General features: G+C 41.0%; 1 protein-coding gene across 1 annotated transcript in view; it reads left to right on the top strand.

The window, feature by feature from the left end:
• The window catches only part of SELENON (selenoprotein N), a 28,611-nt gene extending 11,158 nt beyond the window's left edge, over positions 1-17,453 (top strand). Inside the window, 12 exon segments of the mRNA XM_042439254.1 lie at positions 3,952-4,082; positions 5,155-5,367; positions 6,031-6,155; positions 6,757-6,894; positions 7,825-7,906; positions 9,071-9,253; positions 10,810-10,915; positions 11,803-11,915; positions 14,812-14,875; positions 14,878-14,912; positions 17,282-17,359; positions 17,361-17,453. Coding sequence (XP_042295188.1) covers positions 3,952-4,082; positions 5,155-5,367; positions 6,031-6,155; positions 6,757-6,894; positions 7,825-7,906; positions 9,071-9,253; positions 10,810-10,915; positions 11,803-11,915; positions 14,812-14,875; positions 14,878-14,912; positions 17,282-17,359; positions 17,361-17,453 — 1,361 coding nt within the window.
• Positions 17,454-17,695: the final 242 nt, after the last annotated feature.

Here is a 17,695-nt window from a genome sequence, read left to right as displayed (position 1 = left end):
TCAAATACAGTTGCTCCTTCATTTTCATGGACTTGGAATCTGCGCCCCTCGCCTCTTCACAGGTAGCAAACGGAGGGGGACAAAATAGGGCATGCACCCATGGGTGCCCACAGGCACGTACTGCCATTCAAGCCAATGGGGCTTGAATATCAGCAATTTTCCATTTTCACAGGGGAGGTCCGGAATGGATCCGCCATGAAAACGGAGGGGCAGCTACACAGCTTTCTGGATTTCCTAGCCTTTCATTATAAATAGCTCCATTGTTTATTTTCTCTGGTCCAGTTAATTACTAACCTTATGAGGCACTTGGAGCCCTAGATTTTTTGAAATCCTTTTCCACACAGTCCATTCTCCAATATTTCCATCAATGCTATACCAAAAACTGGAAAAGTGGGAAAAGTGTGTGTGTTTGTGTGTGGTTTTCAGTTGTGTCTAAAAGGTAGTTTTTTTCCAAGCAAGGTCTCAAATATCTCTTGAGAAAGTAAATATGTGAAAGTAATTTTATACAGGTCAAGTGCCATGTTTGGGCAGCTGGCAAATACCCAGAAATGCCCTCTTACTGCTGTATTCCCCTTGCAATACAGTTAGTTTTCTGTATCAACGGATTTTGCATCTGCATATTCAAGCGTCCATGGCTTGAAAATATTCCCCCCACAAAAATTCAAAAACCTTGATTTTGCCTTGTTATATAAATTTGCCATTTTACTGCACCATTGTATATAATGGGATTTGAGCATCTATGAATTTTGGTATCAATGAGGGATCCTGAAATGAAATCCCAGCTGATACCAAGGACCCACTGTATCACTATTTCTGGTCCCTTCAGCAGCAGTGCCACGTCCTTCTCCTCCTCTTTTTCCTTTCCTTTGCAGCAAAATCCAGCCCACACAAACATCTGCTGATAGTGCTCTTTTAGAGCATTTGGTTGTGTAGAAGATGAAGGGGAAAGTTATCTGTAGCTGCCCATGCGACTGGAGAAGAAGTCAGCATTTGTTGTAGTTGTGTGCCTTCAAGTAATTTTTGACTTATTGTGACCCTAAGGTGAACCTGTTATGGGGTTTTCATCTCAAGATTTGCCTTTGCCTTCCCCTGAGGCTGAGAGCATGTAATTTGCCAAAAGTTACCCTGTGGGTTTCATGGCCAAGCTGGGACAAACTCTGTTCTCCAGAGTCATAACCCAACACTCAAATGACTACGCCATGGTGATTCTCAAGAGTCAGCATTGCACAAACCTTTTATGATTGTGATCACCCAATATATGTAGTGATAGCACAGTGTTTAGTAGGATTTGGTTCACAGTAACATCACTAAGGACAAATGAGATTGGCTGGGGCAGGGACATTTTTGCATGAATTCCAACAAACCACCTGAAAGGGGAGGTGATACATTTGCTGGAAACTGAATTGTTATGGCTAAGCTTTGCTTTTGTGTATGCATACTGTAACTATGTGCCTGGCTTCAGCAGTATCCTTTTAAGGGATTCCCCATTTAAGTGAAGGATTGATGACCACATGGAAGTATCAGCTAATAGCCCTGCAGTAGCCATTCCACATTTTTTCTGGAGCAGCTGTTCAGGGACCGCTTGGGCAGCCAGTCCAGCTGTGCCAAGCAGCAGGAACTGCCAGGTGGCCTAGATAGGCTCCAGACTTTTGCAGGGACTGTTTTTAAAACTCTGCCATCTTGGAGTCCCCTTTGGACATTGTGAATTGTCTCATTGGGAAAATGATTCATATAAAACTATCATAAAATCATAAAAATGGAAGTGTGTGTGTGTGTGTGTGTGAAAGAGAGAGAGAGAGAGAGAAAGTGAAAGTGAGCTGGCCTTAGCACACAGCTACTTTTGCTTTAATTCTCTTTGCTCAAGCCCTAGGCTGATTTACCCAAGAAGAGGCTGCTAAGCTTTCTGTGTTTTTCGAAAGGCTTATGCACCCGACGCCTCTCTCACAAAGGACAATTTTTCTAAATCTGCTGTTCCCATTGTCAGACTTGCAAAACCGCACGCATTGGCTTTGTCTGGGGCTTAAAAGGGATTCAGAGCAGCTGAATACAAGAGATACAGCTCTGCAGCAATATAACCGGAGAGCCGTTGGTGACAAGATGCAAGCGGGCTTCTCTGATCTCGGAAATCTTTTTGCAGACAGCAGCTGCGGCACTTCCCCCTGCTGGTTGCTTGCGGTCACAGTGATGCTGGCTTGTGTAGCCCATCTGATTGCTCTCACAGTCAGTGTGTAGGGGAGGATTCAGACAGCACTCATCCTTTTTCCATTGCAGAGCACATAACACAGACTCGAAATTCTACAGCCTTCACAGCTGGTTTCCTATTATTATGAGCACAGAGCCTTCTGCATCTGCCCTGCTGCACCAAAGAGCAAAGTCAGGGGCTACATGGGTATGCCCCAGCAGAACAGTCACTCACTTATTCAGCCCAACAGAGGTGTGTGGGGTAGAGACTGAATTCTTCCCAGCCAAAATGCTCATAGATCGAAGCCCTCCTCCCACAATGTCATGCCTTCCTCTCTCACCTCCATCCAAGGCAGAATGAGAGGACAATGTCCACTCTATCTCTCAGAAACTTCCATGTACAATAAAATTGGTGTTCCTTGTTTAGTGTGAAGTAACAAGAAGGAGGGGACTGGTTGAAATACAGGATCTCTACTCAGGCCAGATGCACAGATCTCCGTTTGGCCATTCCGGAATTTGGAATTTGGCCAATTGGAATATGCCGCTGAACAGAATGGTAATAACTTTATAGAAATTTAATGTGCCGTTGTACAGTGAAGCTGAGAACATGCATAGGCACACCGTTTTTAAAAATCAGTGAAGAATACAACAGCTGTCATTAATCGCTTGTTGACCCCTGATGCATGGAAGTAGAACAGCTCAGCTGTGTCTCCATACAGCTACACCTCTGTTAATGAAGTTGATGTGTTCCTGGACATTACTTCTGTACCAGAAAATTCTGTAACAGAAAAACAGAAGATACTAGAAGTACATATAACATAGAAATAAGAGGGACATGTTCCCATACCCCCCCCAAAGAAAAGTGGTTCAGCATGTTTCACCAAAGTTTTTATTCAAATCTAACAATATGCATATGTAAAATGAATCATTAAGATCAGGTAAGCCTTGCATAAGTAAAAAAAGAACATTCTGAGCCTTCTACAGACCCCTTGAGAGCTCCTTCCAAAATGCATCCAGAGATTTCTTTCTTTCTTTCTTTCTTTCTTTCATTCATTCATTCATTAGCTTCTACTTTTGTTATGATTTCCATTTTGGTAGCCAAGCGTATAGCTCTAAGCTTTTTTAACATGTCGGGGGTAGTTAGCGAGGCAGGCTAACTCATTTCACCCCTTTCTCTTTATTTTAACAATGTTTATGTATACTCACTGAGGGATTCTAGAGGCAGCTGCTGTTACTTTGCTTGTTGTAGGCAGGCACAAACAACTAGAGTAGGATTGGTTGAGGAGTATCCCTTTCTTTCCCATCTCAAGGGGCTCAAACAGACAGGCCAAAATAAAGCTGCTCCAGGTCACTTTGGAGGTATGCTATTTAAATGCTGCATGCATCCTAAGAGGCCAGAAGCCATGCCAAAGCCTCACTCCAGTCCTAAGGACTAAAGCGCAGCTTTGGTGCAGCTTTTGGCCTCTTAAGATGCATGTGTCATTTAAACAGCATACCTCCAAAGTGACCCTAAGCAGCTTTATTTTGACCTGTATGTTCGGGCCCTAGGTTTATTGCACTGTTTGCTGAAGATGTGCTGCTGCAACTCACTAATTGAAAGTCTGCACTTCTGCAGTCCTTCACCATCTTTCCAATTCCAGTGCTGTTTAAAAAGCTTCCAGGTAGACAGAGGACAGGAAGGAAAAGGGAACAAGCTGGGTGACCAAAAAAAGACTTAATAGGAAAAGTATTAATAGATATTTTTGTTGCCCTTGTCACTATCGTATTCAGGTATTGTTCCTGTCCCTGGTGCTGATGAAGAAGAGGTGGTGGATCCCAATGGGGAGACTCTCTCTATCCTTGCAAAGTTTCAGCCTCTGCTGATGGAAACAATGACAAAGAGCAAGGATGGCTTCCTTGGAGTGAGTATCACATTTCATTATTGCTGGAAATTTTCATCTGTAGCCAACTAAAAACATATTGACTAAGATATGGTCTAGAGAACTGATCTAAATCAACACATTTCTGATTTAACAGATCATAGCATGAGCATTTTGATAATTTTGCCCCTTCCACACCAAGGTATCCACAGCCTCATTGCACAAATAAAAGAACCACAGCAATAACAAACAGTACCAGGTGCCTCTGACTGCTCTCTGTATGTAAAAAGCCTTTCTTTTTAACTGTAGCCAATTTTAAACATGACATCAGTCCTTGGTTTAAAAAACATATTTGTGAATGGACTGGTATAGTGTCAGAACAGTTTTCATTTAGCTGGCAAGCCAGAAGCCAGCTGGAAAGTTTTGACATTTTCACCACTTGTGTACCAAGCAGAAGTGCTGCAGCTATACACTATGGGGGATTCTGGAGCAGTTGTTCAAGAAAATAACTTTTCCTGTGCTTTTAACCATAGTTTCCATGTATGACTAGAAGCTCATATCATGGTTTGGGATTCTCATCTATGGTTATTGCCATTATAGTTTAGTGTAATGCCTGAATGGCAAGCTGTTTTTGGATAGTATACTGTACATGTGCTAAAGGACAATTCTACAGATACTTGGGAGCTGCCAACCCCCCCCCCCCAAAAAAAAAAAAACCCAACACCAGATTAAGGTCAGAGAGGGAATCAAGCCTTAACTCTCCCTGGAAGCCAAGTTGACCAAACTGAGGCTTATATACTTTGGACATATCATGAAATGGTATGACCCATTAGAAAAGAGGAAGACTTCATTACAGGTGGATATATTCAGTCAAGGAAGCCACAGAGCTTAGCTTTCAAGACCTTAGCAGGGTTGTTAATAAAAGGGTGTCATGGAGATCTCTCATTCATAGGGTTGCCATAGACTGAAGCTGATTTGACAAGCAACTAACAGCAAATTGCTTTTGTTTTTTTATTTTTGTATCTTGTTATTAGACACCTTTTTTGAAATGCATAATAAATTTAATAAAGCACAACCATGTCAGGCTTTCTAGTGAGCATTTTTGTCCTTTTAGGTTTCCCATCTTGCCCTTTCTGGGCTCCGCAATTGGACTACTCCAGTATCTCCTGTGAGTGTGATGTTTGCCCAGCAATTTAAGGCCTTCCTTCCACCAAAGCATAAGATGGAACTTGCTGATCCTTGGTGGATCATTCCCAGTGAGCTAAATATTTTTACTGGATACCTTCCCAATAATCGCTTTTATCCTCCAGCTCCCAAAGGCAAAGAGGTAAGACATAAGCTTTTAAAATTAATATTTAAAATAAGCAGCAGTATTTGTGTAGTATATTCATTGTGTTCAAAGCAATTTATGTACAGTATTTCGGTAGTTCACACAAGGGTCTAGGAAAGGAGCCCAATATGTATCTCTCCACTTGGATGCAATGCTACAGATAAAGAGTGTATTTCAGAGTCTCTTATTCAGCTTATCTGGAGCTGTACTTAGTGTTTGCCAGTCCCTGGAGTCCAGTCAGGATGGCTCGTTTTATTATGGTCCCTGCAAAACTGGCTTTCAGCATGACCATTGGCTTTCTTCTGAAAGGAAAAAGCAGCCCTGCCTTGCATATGAGGTTTTCTGTGCTTTTTGAATCAAAAATGTTAAAGGAATATAGCTCATCAGTACAGTACTAAAACATGGCACAGTGGGAATGGGCAGCTCCTTGTTTGCTGTGTATATATTGGCCATGATGTGTTAAAGCTCCTAAAACACTTGTTACCCATAACAAATATTCAAAACAACAAAGACTGTAAGAAGATAGGGAAGACAGTTTTTATTTGTGAGATCCAAGATACTAATAATTGTACCTGGACTTTGAGAAGAATAGCTTTTGGCTCTTACCATATATTCACTGCCTGCCAGTTTTATGCACTTCCCTCTGCCTCTTTTTAATAGGTAATCATTCACAAGCTCTTGAGTATGTTCCACCCCCGGCCATTTGTGAAAACCCGCTTTGCCCCTCAGGGAGCTGTAGCCTGTATCCAAGCTGTTGCTGATTTCTACTATAGGATTGCCTTCAGGTAAAGTCCCATGAGTGGAAATGCCAGTAGTTTTATTTGTTGGTTATGTGTATATGTGTGTCATTTGTGTAGAATAGAAGTGATACAAATGTGCTCCTCCAGATTTGGGACTGGATGTTGTTGGATTGCAGCTCTCAGAATTCCTCACCATTGATTAAGGCTGAAGGAACCTGCAGTCCAGTGACATTTGGAGGGCCACATTGTGCCCAGTCCCCATATAAATAATTTTGGGTGCTGGTTCCATTGGCTATAGCTGTGAAAGACGCTTCCCTTTGTCTTGGTATCTCTGTTTCTGTCGCTCAGAACTAGCATGTGTGAAGGGATGACTGAGGACTTGATGCTATGAAATGAGGGTTCTGTCCCTGGCATCTCCAGATTGGCATGGGAAAGAGGCCCTGGGAAACCATTACCAAAAAATGTTGCTGTACTGAGCTAGATAGTGAATATATTCCCTGTGTTTTGCCTCCAGTAAACATCAGCCAAACTTTTAAGTGCTGTGGAGAACATATCACTTCTGCAGCCTCTATAGATGGCACTAGTTATACAGTACATTCCTCAGAACTTGCAGCGATTTGACATTTAATAATGTCTTTTGTTCCAGAATCCATGCAGAGTTCCAGCTGAACGAGCCCCCAGATTTCCCATTCTGGTTTTCCCCAGCACAGTTCACAGGCTACATTGTCCTCTCCAAAGACTCCTCTCACGTTAGAGAATTCAAGCTGTTTGTTCCTAACAATAGGTAAGTTTACATGCAAAGGAATCTTGTAGCACCTTTAAAACTAACTGAAAGAGAGAAGCTGGTAGCATGAGCTTCTGTAGACTTGTGTCTACTTGCTCAAATGCATGGGACTGAGTGGAGGGTTTAGGGGCAGACCTATATAGTAGTCTCTATGTGAGAGTGGCAATAGAAATGCAAAACTTTGTGGGTATGGAGTTGAGGTTACAAGTTCAGTTTTAATTATAGTCACTGGGAGACAAGTCAAGAGGAAGGATGTTGCCTAAAGCCAAGGTGAGTTGATAACCACCTGAACGAGTATTGGCATGTAGTGTACCAGAAAAGAGATGTGATTAACTACCAAGAGAGCCTCTGCACAACCCACAGAGTACCTATTAGTGGTCATCTTTGAATTTTGGCTGGGTTGTTTTTGGATACAACTTGGGATTGCTCTCCTGAGAAAAGGTCTAATAGACATCATTGTATTTTTATGCAAGCTGGAAGCACCACGTTATTTCAAGAGGTGTTTAGCTAGCTTTAAATTGCGGGTGGACAAATTCAGTGGGTCTGGGTGCCAACTTTTCCCTTCTTCAAGCACTGCTTGGGAGGGGGGTCTCTCTCAAGGTCCCCCATGAAAAAAGGAAGGAACAGGGTTTTTTTTAAGGTGGGCAGAAATGGCCATCCCACGCTAAAGCAAGCCCTCCAGTAGTGTCAGTTCTTCTTTTTGAACATTTTTTTCAACTTTTCAGGGAGTGTGAGGCCACAAAAATGGCAGAGAAAATCTTATGTTTCTTTACTTCTCCTGTGGATCTTTTTGTTATGGTTTCTTTTTATTCTTTTTATTCTTTACAAGTGACCCACCCTGAGAAGTACCAGACTAAAAATTAGGATTTAAAAATGGTTTTCTTCTGTATTGAAAATATTGTTTCTGATGGCGCCAGTTCTTCTCCACAGGTCTCTCAATGTAGACATGGAATGGCTGTATGGTGCCCTAGAGAGCAGCAACATGGAAGTGGATATAGGATACTTACCTCAGGTCTGTAGCAAGAATTGCTTTTAGACTGAATTTCTATCAATAGTATTTGCTGATTCCTTCTGGTGTATTTGACAGCCTGGTTCTAAAAGAACTGTGGCTCATGCAGTGTGTGGGTCTCGGAATTAGTGGAATGCTAAAGAAGCATGAGTCTTTAGTTCAGTGCAGACATCAAACACTCAGGCAAACTATGATTTATAACTCTTTCATTTTTCAGCATAACAGTCTGTAGGCACAATGGCCTCTGGATATAGAATAATGGTTGTAATTATGGTTTGTCTATTCAAACCATAGCTAACACAATTCACGGTTTTCAAACACACCTCAAACCATAATATCTGGTTATGATACGTCAGCTAATCACTAACCAAGGCACTTATGGCCATATGAGAGGTGATAATCAGTACTTCTGAAAGACCATATCTCACCATATGATTCTGGCAGAGCTTTAACATCATCAGGGGAAGGCTTGCTTGGTGAGGACTCGAGAAACTGGCAGGCAAAGACATTTTTTGTTCAAGGTTTTTATGTTTCCTGTTTTGTAGTTTTATTTTATATATGTTATTTTTATGTGGTCTTTATGTTATTTATCTTAAGATCACCTATGTATAAAACACAATTTACACAAAGTGTTTCCAGACTTTCTGTGATTGTTTATCCGATTGTTATCTGAGATCTGATACTTCAGTTGATATTTGATCTTTGATCTTTTTAATTTGCCTGCTTTTTTTATCTAATTCTATCTTGTATTATTATCTATTGTTTTATATGCATTTTGTAGAATGTATGCCATTGGCAGGTTTCATTTTTATCGATTTTATTGTTTGTATGTACAGCGCTGTGTAAATCTACAGCACTATATAAATAAAGTATAATAATAATAATAATAATAATAATAATAATAATAATAATAATAATAATAATAATAATCATACATTAAAAAGTGCCTGGAACAAAGTCTCATTGGCTTTGCTGAGGGTTACTTCCATGCACATTTGTATACAGTTACAGTCTAAAATCTTCTCCCATGGCATCCAGTTCCACCTCCTCACAAAACAAACACAAGGATGTAGGCCATGTCATATGTAGGAGATCTTTATAGCAGATACGTGTTTACTAGAGATCAGGGTAATTTGATGGAGCAATTTTTTTGTCTGTTTTACTTAGATGGAGCTGGAGTCTTTGGGACCTTCCATTCCTTCTGTCATTCATGATGAAAATGGGAATGTGATTGATAGCAGAGAGGGCGAGTCAATTCAGTTCGTCTTTGAAGAGATTACCTGGCAGAGAGAAATAACCTGGGAAGAGGCGGTCAGAAAACTGGAAGTTGCCATGTATCCATTTAAAAAAGTATGAATTGAGTATGTCCTTAGTGTGTCCTTGAGGGTTAAATTATTGTCATTGCTTCCATAAAGGAGAATTAAAGCTGAGCGTTCGTGGTTTTATTTGGTAGTAGTGAAAGTGAACAAACATTTGGCTTTCATCTCCTCTGCTAACAAAATAGCTCATGAGTTTTATCCAAGATTCTGGGATCTCTTAAATGCACAGTATGTTTTCTTGAAAGATGAACAGAAGCATTGGCTGAGGTCAGAGTGGAAGCCTGTGACTGGGCCCACATCTCTTAGGTACAGATGGAAGTTTGAATGCCGCATCATCCATCCTCCCCTTTATCAGGATTCCCTGGTGCTATTTTGAAAGAGGCAAATTATGATGATGCTTCTGTGAGCATTTTGCTGCAGCAAGCAGAGCATAGTACGCAGCAGTTGCAGCACTGCATTTTTCTTATCAACAGGAAACACACAAGATATGTGTGGCTTGGGAACTTAAAACAAATTGACAACGTGAGCTGTTAAATTATATTCATGTTCCTACAGCAGCCAGAATTGCTTCTGTTTAATCATTAGCTAGTAAATGGTTGTGTTTTTTTTAAATGCTTGTGAGAAATACTATTGGAAGATTTTGTTTGTTGATAACTAACTCACTAAGAAGATCAGATTTCTTTAAAGTAGCCCATGCATGTGGTCTTTCTTATGATATTTAAAGGTTGTAATTAATGTAATTAGGGATATGTGAAAGGATGTGAGGAATATTTGTTTGCCTTCACATCCTTGAAAATAGGGTGTCCTGACAGGGACCACTGTATTAACAGTCACTGGACTACATGTAGACGCATTACTAGCTCTCACCTGTTGTGGTCGTCTGCCTCCTGGCAACCTGTTTTGGAGTTTTAACTCCCATGAGCTCTCAACATTTGTCATGTAACATGTTAGCTGATTTTATGCGACTGTAGTTCCAAATATCTGGAGGCACCAGTTCAGGCAGGCTGCTATGAAGAAATGATCAGTTCTGACAAATTACTAAATACATTGCTTGACCTTTCTCTCTGATGTTGGCAGATGTTGACCACAGACTTGTGGTGGAGGGCATAGAGATTCCTAGAGAGGTGTTCCCTCAAGTTAAAAGAAAGTTGTTGTTTTTTAAAAAATGTGTTTTTTCCACTTCCGTGGGGTCCTGTGCCCCTAACCTCAGCGAATCTGTCCAGCTTGCCTTTTTGCTGCTCTAGTGTCCTTATTTGCTGCAAGGCCACAAACAGTCACAGACTGCTCTCATTCTGAGGAAGGTGTTTTAAATTAAAATAGAACATGGTTGCAGTCTCAGGTAGTGCTGGTGCTCTAGCACTTCATTTTCACTGGGCTTTGCAACTGCTGCCATCCCTGCCAGAATGTCTCCTGACTCGCTAGTTCTGTTTGTAGTCATCTTGCATTACCTTGGGAGCTGTGGTGCCCTGGACTTCCACCCTGTGGTCCCTGGCTAGTACAATGTATAGTTAATGAAATATTCCTCTCTGCCCTTTGGTCTGTGTCTGGTTTGGTTTCAGCCTCTTTTCTTGCTTTTTCTGCTTTCAGGTTTCTTACCTTCCCTTTACCCAAGCTTTTGAGAGAGCAAAATCTGAGAGTAAACTTGTGCACTCCATATTGTTGTGGGGTGCACTAGATGATCAGTCATGCTGAGGTAAGAGGTGTAATTTTTAAAAAATCTGTAATGTCTTTTTAGGGAGCTTGTCAGAGTGTCCCAAGTTGCCTCCCCATACCCCACAGAAAGATATTGCAAGGGAGAAATGAATACTGGTTGTCTTCACATAAAACATGTTACACTGTGTCTATCCATAATTGCAACAGCCTTAATATGAAACACACTGAACCCTCGTTAAAGATGGTGCATGTCTTTTTAAAGGATCTTGTATGAGAATAATTGTAAATAAAAGATAATAAAATGAAATGATCCTGAATTACTACTCTCATCATTCTTCACCTTAGATCTAGCTGAGACTGATCCCAAGGGCCACAGATTCCTCAGCCTTTCTTTAGGCCTCGTTGTTGTCACAGTTGTCATTATGAGATTTGTGCCATCAGCATACATGGTGGTTTAGTAAAAGAGAGATCACTGCCCTAAAGAACTTATGGTGCAAATTCAGACTGGGTAGGGTGAAGGTACACACTTCACATGCCCCTATTTCAGCAACCTTCTCTATGTTGGGGTGCCATTCTCCCCAGCACTGGTGCGTGGCAATGTGGATTCCTAACTCTGAGCCACCCATGTGAACCGTCCAAATTCAGCCCTAAATGAGTTTATTAAGAAGATCTGAACTTTGTCTCCTTGCTGATCATTTTGAGTCCTCATTAGAGGTTCCCCTGTGTGTCCATTCTCTTCTGGATTCTTGGCCTGTTAGGCAGGTGACCCTGTGGCTTCCAATCAGATTAGCTTGATACTTTATCAGTGTCATACTGTATTTATAAAGATTCAAAAAATCTGCACCTAAATTGTCATAGGTTTGTTCTGAGGTTTCATTTAATCCCTTTTTTAAAATTCCTTTTCCCTTTCTCTTTCTGTCTGGATAGGTTCAGGGCGAACTCTCCGGGAAACAGTCCTGGAAAGTTCGCCCATCCTTGCTTTCTTGAATGAAAGTTTCATCAGTACCTGGTCATTGGTGAAGGAGCTGGAGGAATTACAGGTAAGGATCCAGTTGCATGAGCCTAGGTTTAGTAGAAGGATCCAGTTGCATGAGCCTGACAATATGGGAAAGTGAAAGGAAACTTGAAGGGGTATATCAGGGCTCCACAAACTTCAGCACTGACATACCTTCAAGAATCCTAAGAAACTAATATTGTCCCTGGCTGTTGTTCCTTAATCATAATAAAATTAATATACTTCAATCCTTAATATAAAATGCCTTTTTGACAGAACAGATAGAATTCACTTATACTTGAGGAAGAAAAAGAGCTATCACTCCTTCATAGAAGGAAATGTCATCTTGAGTAGAGTTACCATAGGCACTCCTTTTTCTGGACGTGTCCTCTTTTTCAGAGCCAAAATTTTTGCTCAGGTGGTTTTTTAAGATGTCAGATTTTTTTTTTTAATGTCTGCTGCTGCTTTGCCTCTTCCCACCATTGCTGTCTCCTCGTTTCTGTATTTCTATCTCCATTGAGAGCTCTGCTAGAAGAAGAGCACTCAGAGAGGGAGAAAAGGATGGTAGAGAAAAGGAAGACCCGCAAAGCGGAAAGTGAGTGAGTCTGCAACTGTGTGGGAGCAGTGGAATGAGGTGGTTTGGTGGAACAGGTGAGACACTTGTCAGAAGAGGTGGAGAGAGAAGAAAGAGCAGGCAAAATTGTTGCTATTTAAATACAGTGAAAGTTATGAATATTTCTAGCAGCAATTATCACAATTTATATTGCAGGGGTATTTAAAGTAAGAGTTGTCATCATGATTGGTGGTTTGAAGTAGTCGGGTGGGGTTGCTTTTCAAAATATAGTAAACCTATCTTAAATATTTCTTATTCTTTCATTGGTGAAAACTAATTGAGGAACTTGTCCCACCACCCGTCTGTTTTGTATGCAGGACTATACAATTGATTATAAGGTTGTTACCATTTAATTCAAATGTGAGCACAGTGCAACCTTGGGGCCACATGCAGCCTCCCAAGGACCTCCAGAATCCCCAGACTAAACTTTTGAGCCAAAAAAGAGGGTTAATTGCTCTTCCTGGAAGCTTTTACATACAACAGTTTACTTTTAAAATAGGTTGCAAGTCTTCCGCATTCTGTTTTAACATCAAAAAATAAATAAAAACCCATTTTAAGAGCCAGAAGTGCGCCTCCAGTCACTTTGGGGTTTCGGGGTTGTTGTTTTTTTTTAGTAGTCCACGTAGCCCTTAGTGGTTCCCAAACTTTAATTCTCTGAATGTTTTGGACTTCAGTTTCCAGAATTCTTGTCTGTCGACCAAACTGGCTAGGGCTTCTGGGAGCTGAAGTCCAAAACACCTGAGACCAACATTTGGAAATCTCTGCCCTAGAGTGTCTTGGGGCACAAAACTGGCCCCCCCGACTTGCTGCAGTTTTCCACTCTTACATTATTGGGAAGAGCATCCCATCTTGGTGCCCCCCCTTTTTTTAAACATCCTTACGATAATGCACTACTTAGAATTAAAACAGAAAAGAATGTCCCCATAATTTCCACTGGACCAATTTAAATGCTTCCTTACTGATTAACATTGACTCCCACTGACAGAACAGCTAGAGCTTTTGCTAATTAATCTGCAAGTTTAAAAGTTTCAGTCCTAATCAAAGAGTTTTTCCCTTTAGTCCAGAGATTGATTTAGAGAAGCAGAGGTAATGTACCCCAAGGGCTGGTTGCTTGGCAGTTTTTGCATGTTATTCGTTAACCCTCTGTATGCGTTTTGACTATGGAGAAGAACGAAAAAATATAAAACCTTCACCCTGAACCGTCAACTTTAGGCCTTTGGGATGCCTGGGAGTAAACTACCATTACACCCAGCCAACAAGTGATTTGATAACACCTGAAGGTACCAGTTTGTGGGAGTCTGCTGGCGCCCAATTTTTCCTGAGATGCTTCAAATGTTCTAGAATTCATCCAAGCTGTGCTGTGGTTGTAGTTTTGATGCTTTCAGCATAGGTGCAGTGGTGAGGTCCCAAATAAAATGAATTGGCTAGTGTTACATGGTCCTGTTTTCAATAAATTATTGCAATATGATAAAAACCAGTTTATGACAGTAACTGTTTTATATTGATACAACAGACTAGAGTTGAAAGATATAGCCATGTTAGTCTGCAAAATCAGTAGTAAAGAGATCTTGTAGGACCTTGGAGACTAACTGAAAGAAAGAAGTTGGGAGTATGAGCTTTCATAGAACAAGTCTACTCCTCAGATGCTTTGGGAAATAGGACTTGCATCTGAGGAATAGACTTAAGTCTATGAAAGCTCAGCTGCCAACTTCTTTTTTTCAGTTGTCTCAAAGGTCCTACAAGACTCTTTGCATATTGATACAACAGTTAAGGTAAGAAATGTAACCACTCAACCATCTTGGTTTGTTTTCTTATTATATCTCATGGATTATTTGAATTGAAGAAGAAGAAGGTGTCTGAATCAGGTATCTGAGCCTAAGTGATGCCCTAGCATTAATACTGGGGGGTCTTATTACAGACCTCAGGCCTTCCTGTACACACCCACAATAATATCACCATAATGAGTTCATAATTTTACATTAATGGAACCACTGTCCTATATCTAATTTTAAAATTAAATCGTAATTTGACTCAGATTGACCCCAGTGCCAAATCAGGGACCCATTCACACTACACAGTTATAGTACTGTTATTCCACTTTAATTGCCAATTCCCTCCTGTGGGTTTATTCTCTTGAGGCCACTAGAATTCTCTGGTTGAGAATTCAAATGCCTTTTCCCTAAACTGTAACCCAGATTCCATGTGATGGTGCTATAGCAGTTTAAAATTGAATAATAGTGCTATAATTGCATGGTTTGAATGTAGAAAGCCCTAGGTAAGTGCTGTTTAACAAGTGTAAGAGGCTTAAAACATGTCCCTTTCCCCACAGGCTAAGAGAGAGAATGAATTCAACAGCAAACTTGCAGACCTGCACCTTGAAAAATATAACTTTCCTGTGAGATAATGATCTGTCTGCCCAATGGCACTGTGGTAGGACCTAGCTCTATTTATCAACGCAATTACTCTTTATCTCTCTCTTTTGTCTATTGGGATGGCAGATTTGTCTTTCTTTGACATACTTGAAATGGAGCTGGTTATCTAACATGCATTTCTCCCTTTTCAATCTGAAAAGCCTTTTATTTAAGCTCACTTGGGAAGTGCACTCTGCCATCAGCCAGGGGCAGAGCTTGGAAAACCATTCTTAAACAGTTGGCTATGTAGCTTTTACTAAACCCCCAAATAATTAGCAGCCAGTGACAGTTTCAATAGCTTGTTACGGGGTAGGCAACCTGCGGCCCGCGGGCCGATGTGGCCCGCAAGGCCTTGGGACCGGCCCCAGCCCAGTCCGGCGCCGATTGCCGCCAGGGCCTTTGGGGGCAATTTGTCTATAGAAGCCTCAGAAACATGCATTTATATTAACATTTTTTAAAAAAAATCAGCAAATTTTTCACGTGTCCTCCATTTTTTTAAAAAGTGTCTTCCATTTGAAAATAGGTCCTACATTTGTCCTGGTTTATTTTTAATAAGTTCTTTTAAAAATAGTTAATTATTTATTTTTTGGCTTCGGCCCCCCAGTTGTCTGAGGGACACAACCCGGCCCCCGGCTCAAAAAGATTGCCTACCCCTGGCTTGTATGTTCTTATTGCATGCTCATTGCTTTTTTTGGTTATCTTTGAGGGGAAGGGCTTAGGATTTGATCAGAGAAAGACAAGAACTTGAAAAATTCAGCTCAAGGTCTCTTTAAAACATTTTAAATGCACTTGAATGTGGGTTTATGTATTTTAATTGGTTTTTGATTGTTAATGTGCTGTATCCCACCTCGAGGAGAGGAGGGAAAGAAATAAAATATATTATTATTTCATTAGAATAGTATTAGTATGTGAAATATAATAAAAATGTTGCTTGTGTATCAAAAGTGAGGCGTTCCCACTCGCTATATTGCTTTTTGAAGCCTAACGCTTATGTTCTCATTACTTGTCCCAACCCCAACAAGTAGGTATAACTGCCAATATGTTACTTGTAAATCAGTAACTTTAAAGCTGAGGTCAGAGCATCTTGGAACACTGGGAGGTTTGGCATGTACTGTATGCACACACTGTTGCCTCCCAGATAGGATATCCAAGTCAAATAGAGACCAATCAGGTCTCATCTATCAACCAGAAAAGTAAATGCAGCAGACTAACTTCCCCCTTGTTGTCAGAAAGTGCAATTAATCTAATAACCTCTAGCCCTGGGTTCAGCAGAGGTATACTCTGGCCTGTTCCATAACCAAGGAAGAAGACTGCTTGATCAGTGTCCAGGCAAGACTACTGACAAGGGAAGAGGCTCAAACTGCCTGGCTCAAACTGCATGCCACCTATAGCTTATTCAAACCTTGCAGAAGTGATAGACCTCTTCTTCCTTTTCCCTTCATGTTTGTGTCTTTTATTTTATTTTTCGTGCCAGTAGATGTCCAGTGATACATGATCAACTGTTCTTTGGGGGCAAAAGAGTGGAAAAAGGAGCCGGTGGCGCAGTGGTAAATGCCTGTACTGCAGCCACACTCAAAACCACAAGGTTGCGAGTTCAAGACCATCAAAGGGCCCAAGCTCGACTCAGGCTTGCTTCCTTCCGAGGTCGCTAAAATGAGTAACCAGACTGTTGGGGGCAAATTAGCTTACTTGCTAATTAGCTTACTTGCTGTTCACCACTATGACTTTGGAATAGCGGTATATAAATAAAACACATTATTATTATATTATTAAAATTGAAGGCTTAAGAGAGCTTTATACTTTTTATCAGGTAATGTTTATTTATCCAGGGACAAGATCCTACCATCCAGGAGTGTAACTTACATTCATGATGATAGTGCATTAGTGAATTAGAACACTGCACAACTGAACATGCAACAAATGCAAAATACAGTGTGCCCTTGCCTTACGCAGGGGATCCATTCCGGACCTTGCCGCGTAGCGAATTCCGCCTATGCTTGAGCCCCATTGGAACAATGGGGCTTGTGTGTGGCGGCGCACGGGGTGCCACGGGCGCACTGTACACAGGATTGCAAATCAGTGTACAATTGCCTGCACAGTGACACCACATGTACAGTAGTGCTGCATGTACAGTTCTGCTTCATAACCTTCAGTTAAAAATGGACTCCTGTATCAGATAAAAATGTCCACCTGCTTCTGTAGGAATCTTACACATGCATAAGCTATTAACAGGTTGATAGCCCTTGCTTTTCTAGAATGGCTACCATTGCAGCATCGGAACCACCTCAACTTTATTCAGATCTTTCGTAACTAAACTTGATCAGTTCACCTAAAGAGTGATGGAACTTACTTGAATTTATGCTTTTCTAAGCCAATGTTCGTTTCCAGGTCCACCACATCAAGGCCAATTACTTTCTGGATATGACTTCTATGAAGCCGGAAGAAGTTGAGAGCAGCATCTTTAGTTTTTTCTACCAGTTTTGAAGATCCATCGACAGCAACCAACCTCCAGTTTCGGAAAGAAGGACTTGAGAAAGCAAAACCATTTCTGCAGACCTAAACTAAAAAGCAAATCACTGTTGTACGTTTGATCACCAAAGATACAAGATTTCTTATTCTGGCACCCAATATGAATAGTAAGTGCTGTACTTGAATGAAAGGACTCCAGACAAGTAGTGTCCCTTGGAAATAGGAGCTGTGTCATCTGCAATTACACAATTTTATTTTCAAGATTGCTTTGGAAGAAGCTGAGCTGTGAAAATTCTCTGAAGCAGAGTCATCAGGCTGCCTGCCAACAGAGGT

This window comes from Sceloporus undulatus, chromosome 9 (genome assembly GCF_019175285.1).
Source record: "Sceloporus undulatus isolate JIND9_A2432 ecotype Alabama chromosome 9, SceUnd_v1.1, whole genome shotgun sequence".
NCBI lineage: Eukaryota > Metazoa > Chordata > Lepidosauria > Squamata > Phrynosomatidae > Sceloporus > Sceloporus undulatus.
This window is presented reverse-complemented; position numbering and strand designations above follow the sequence as displayed.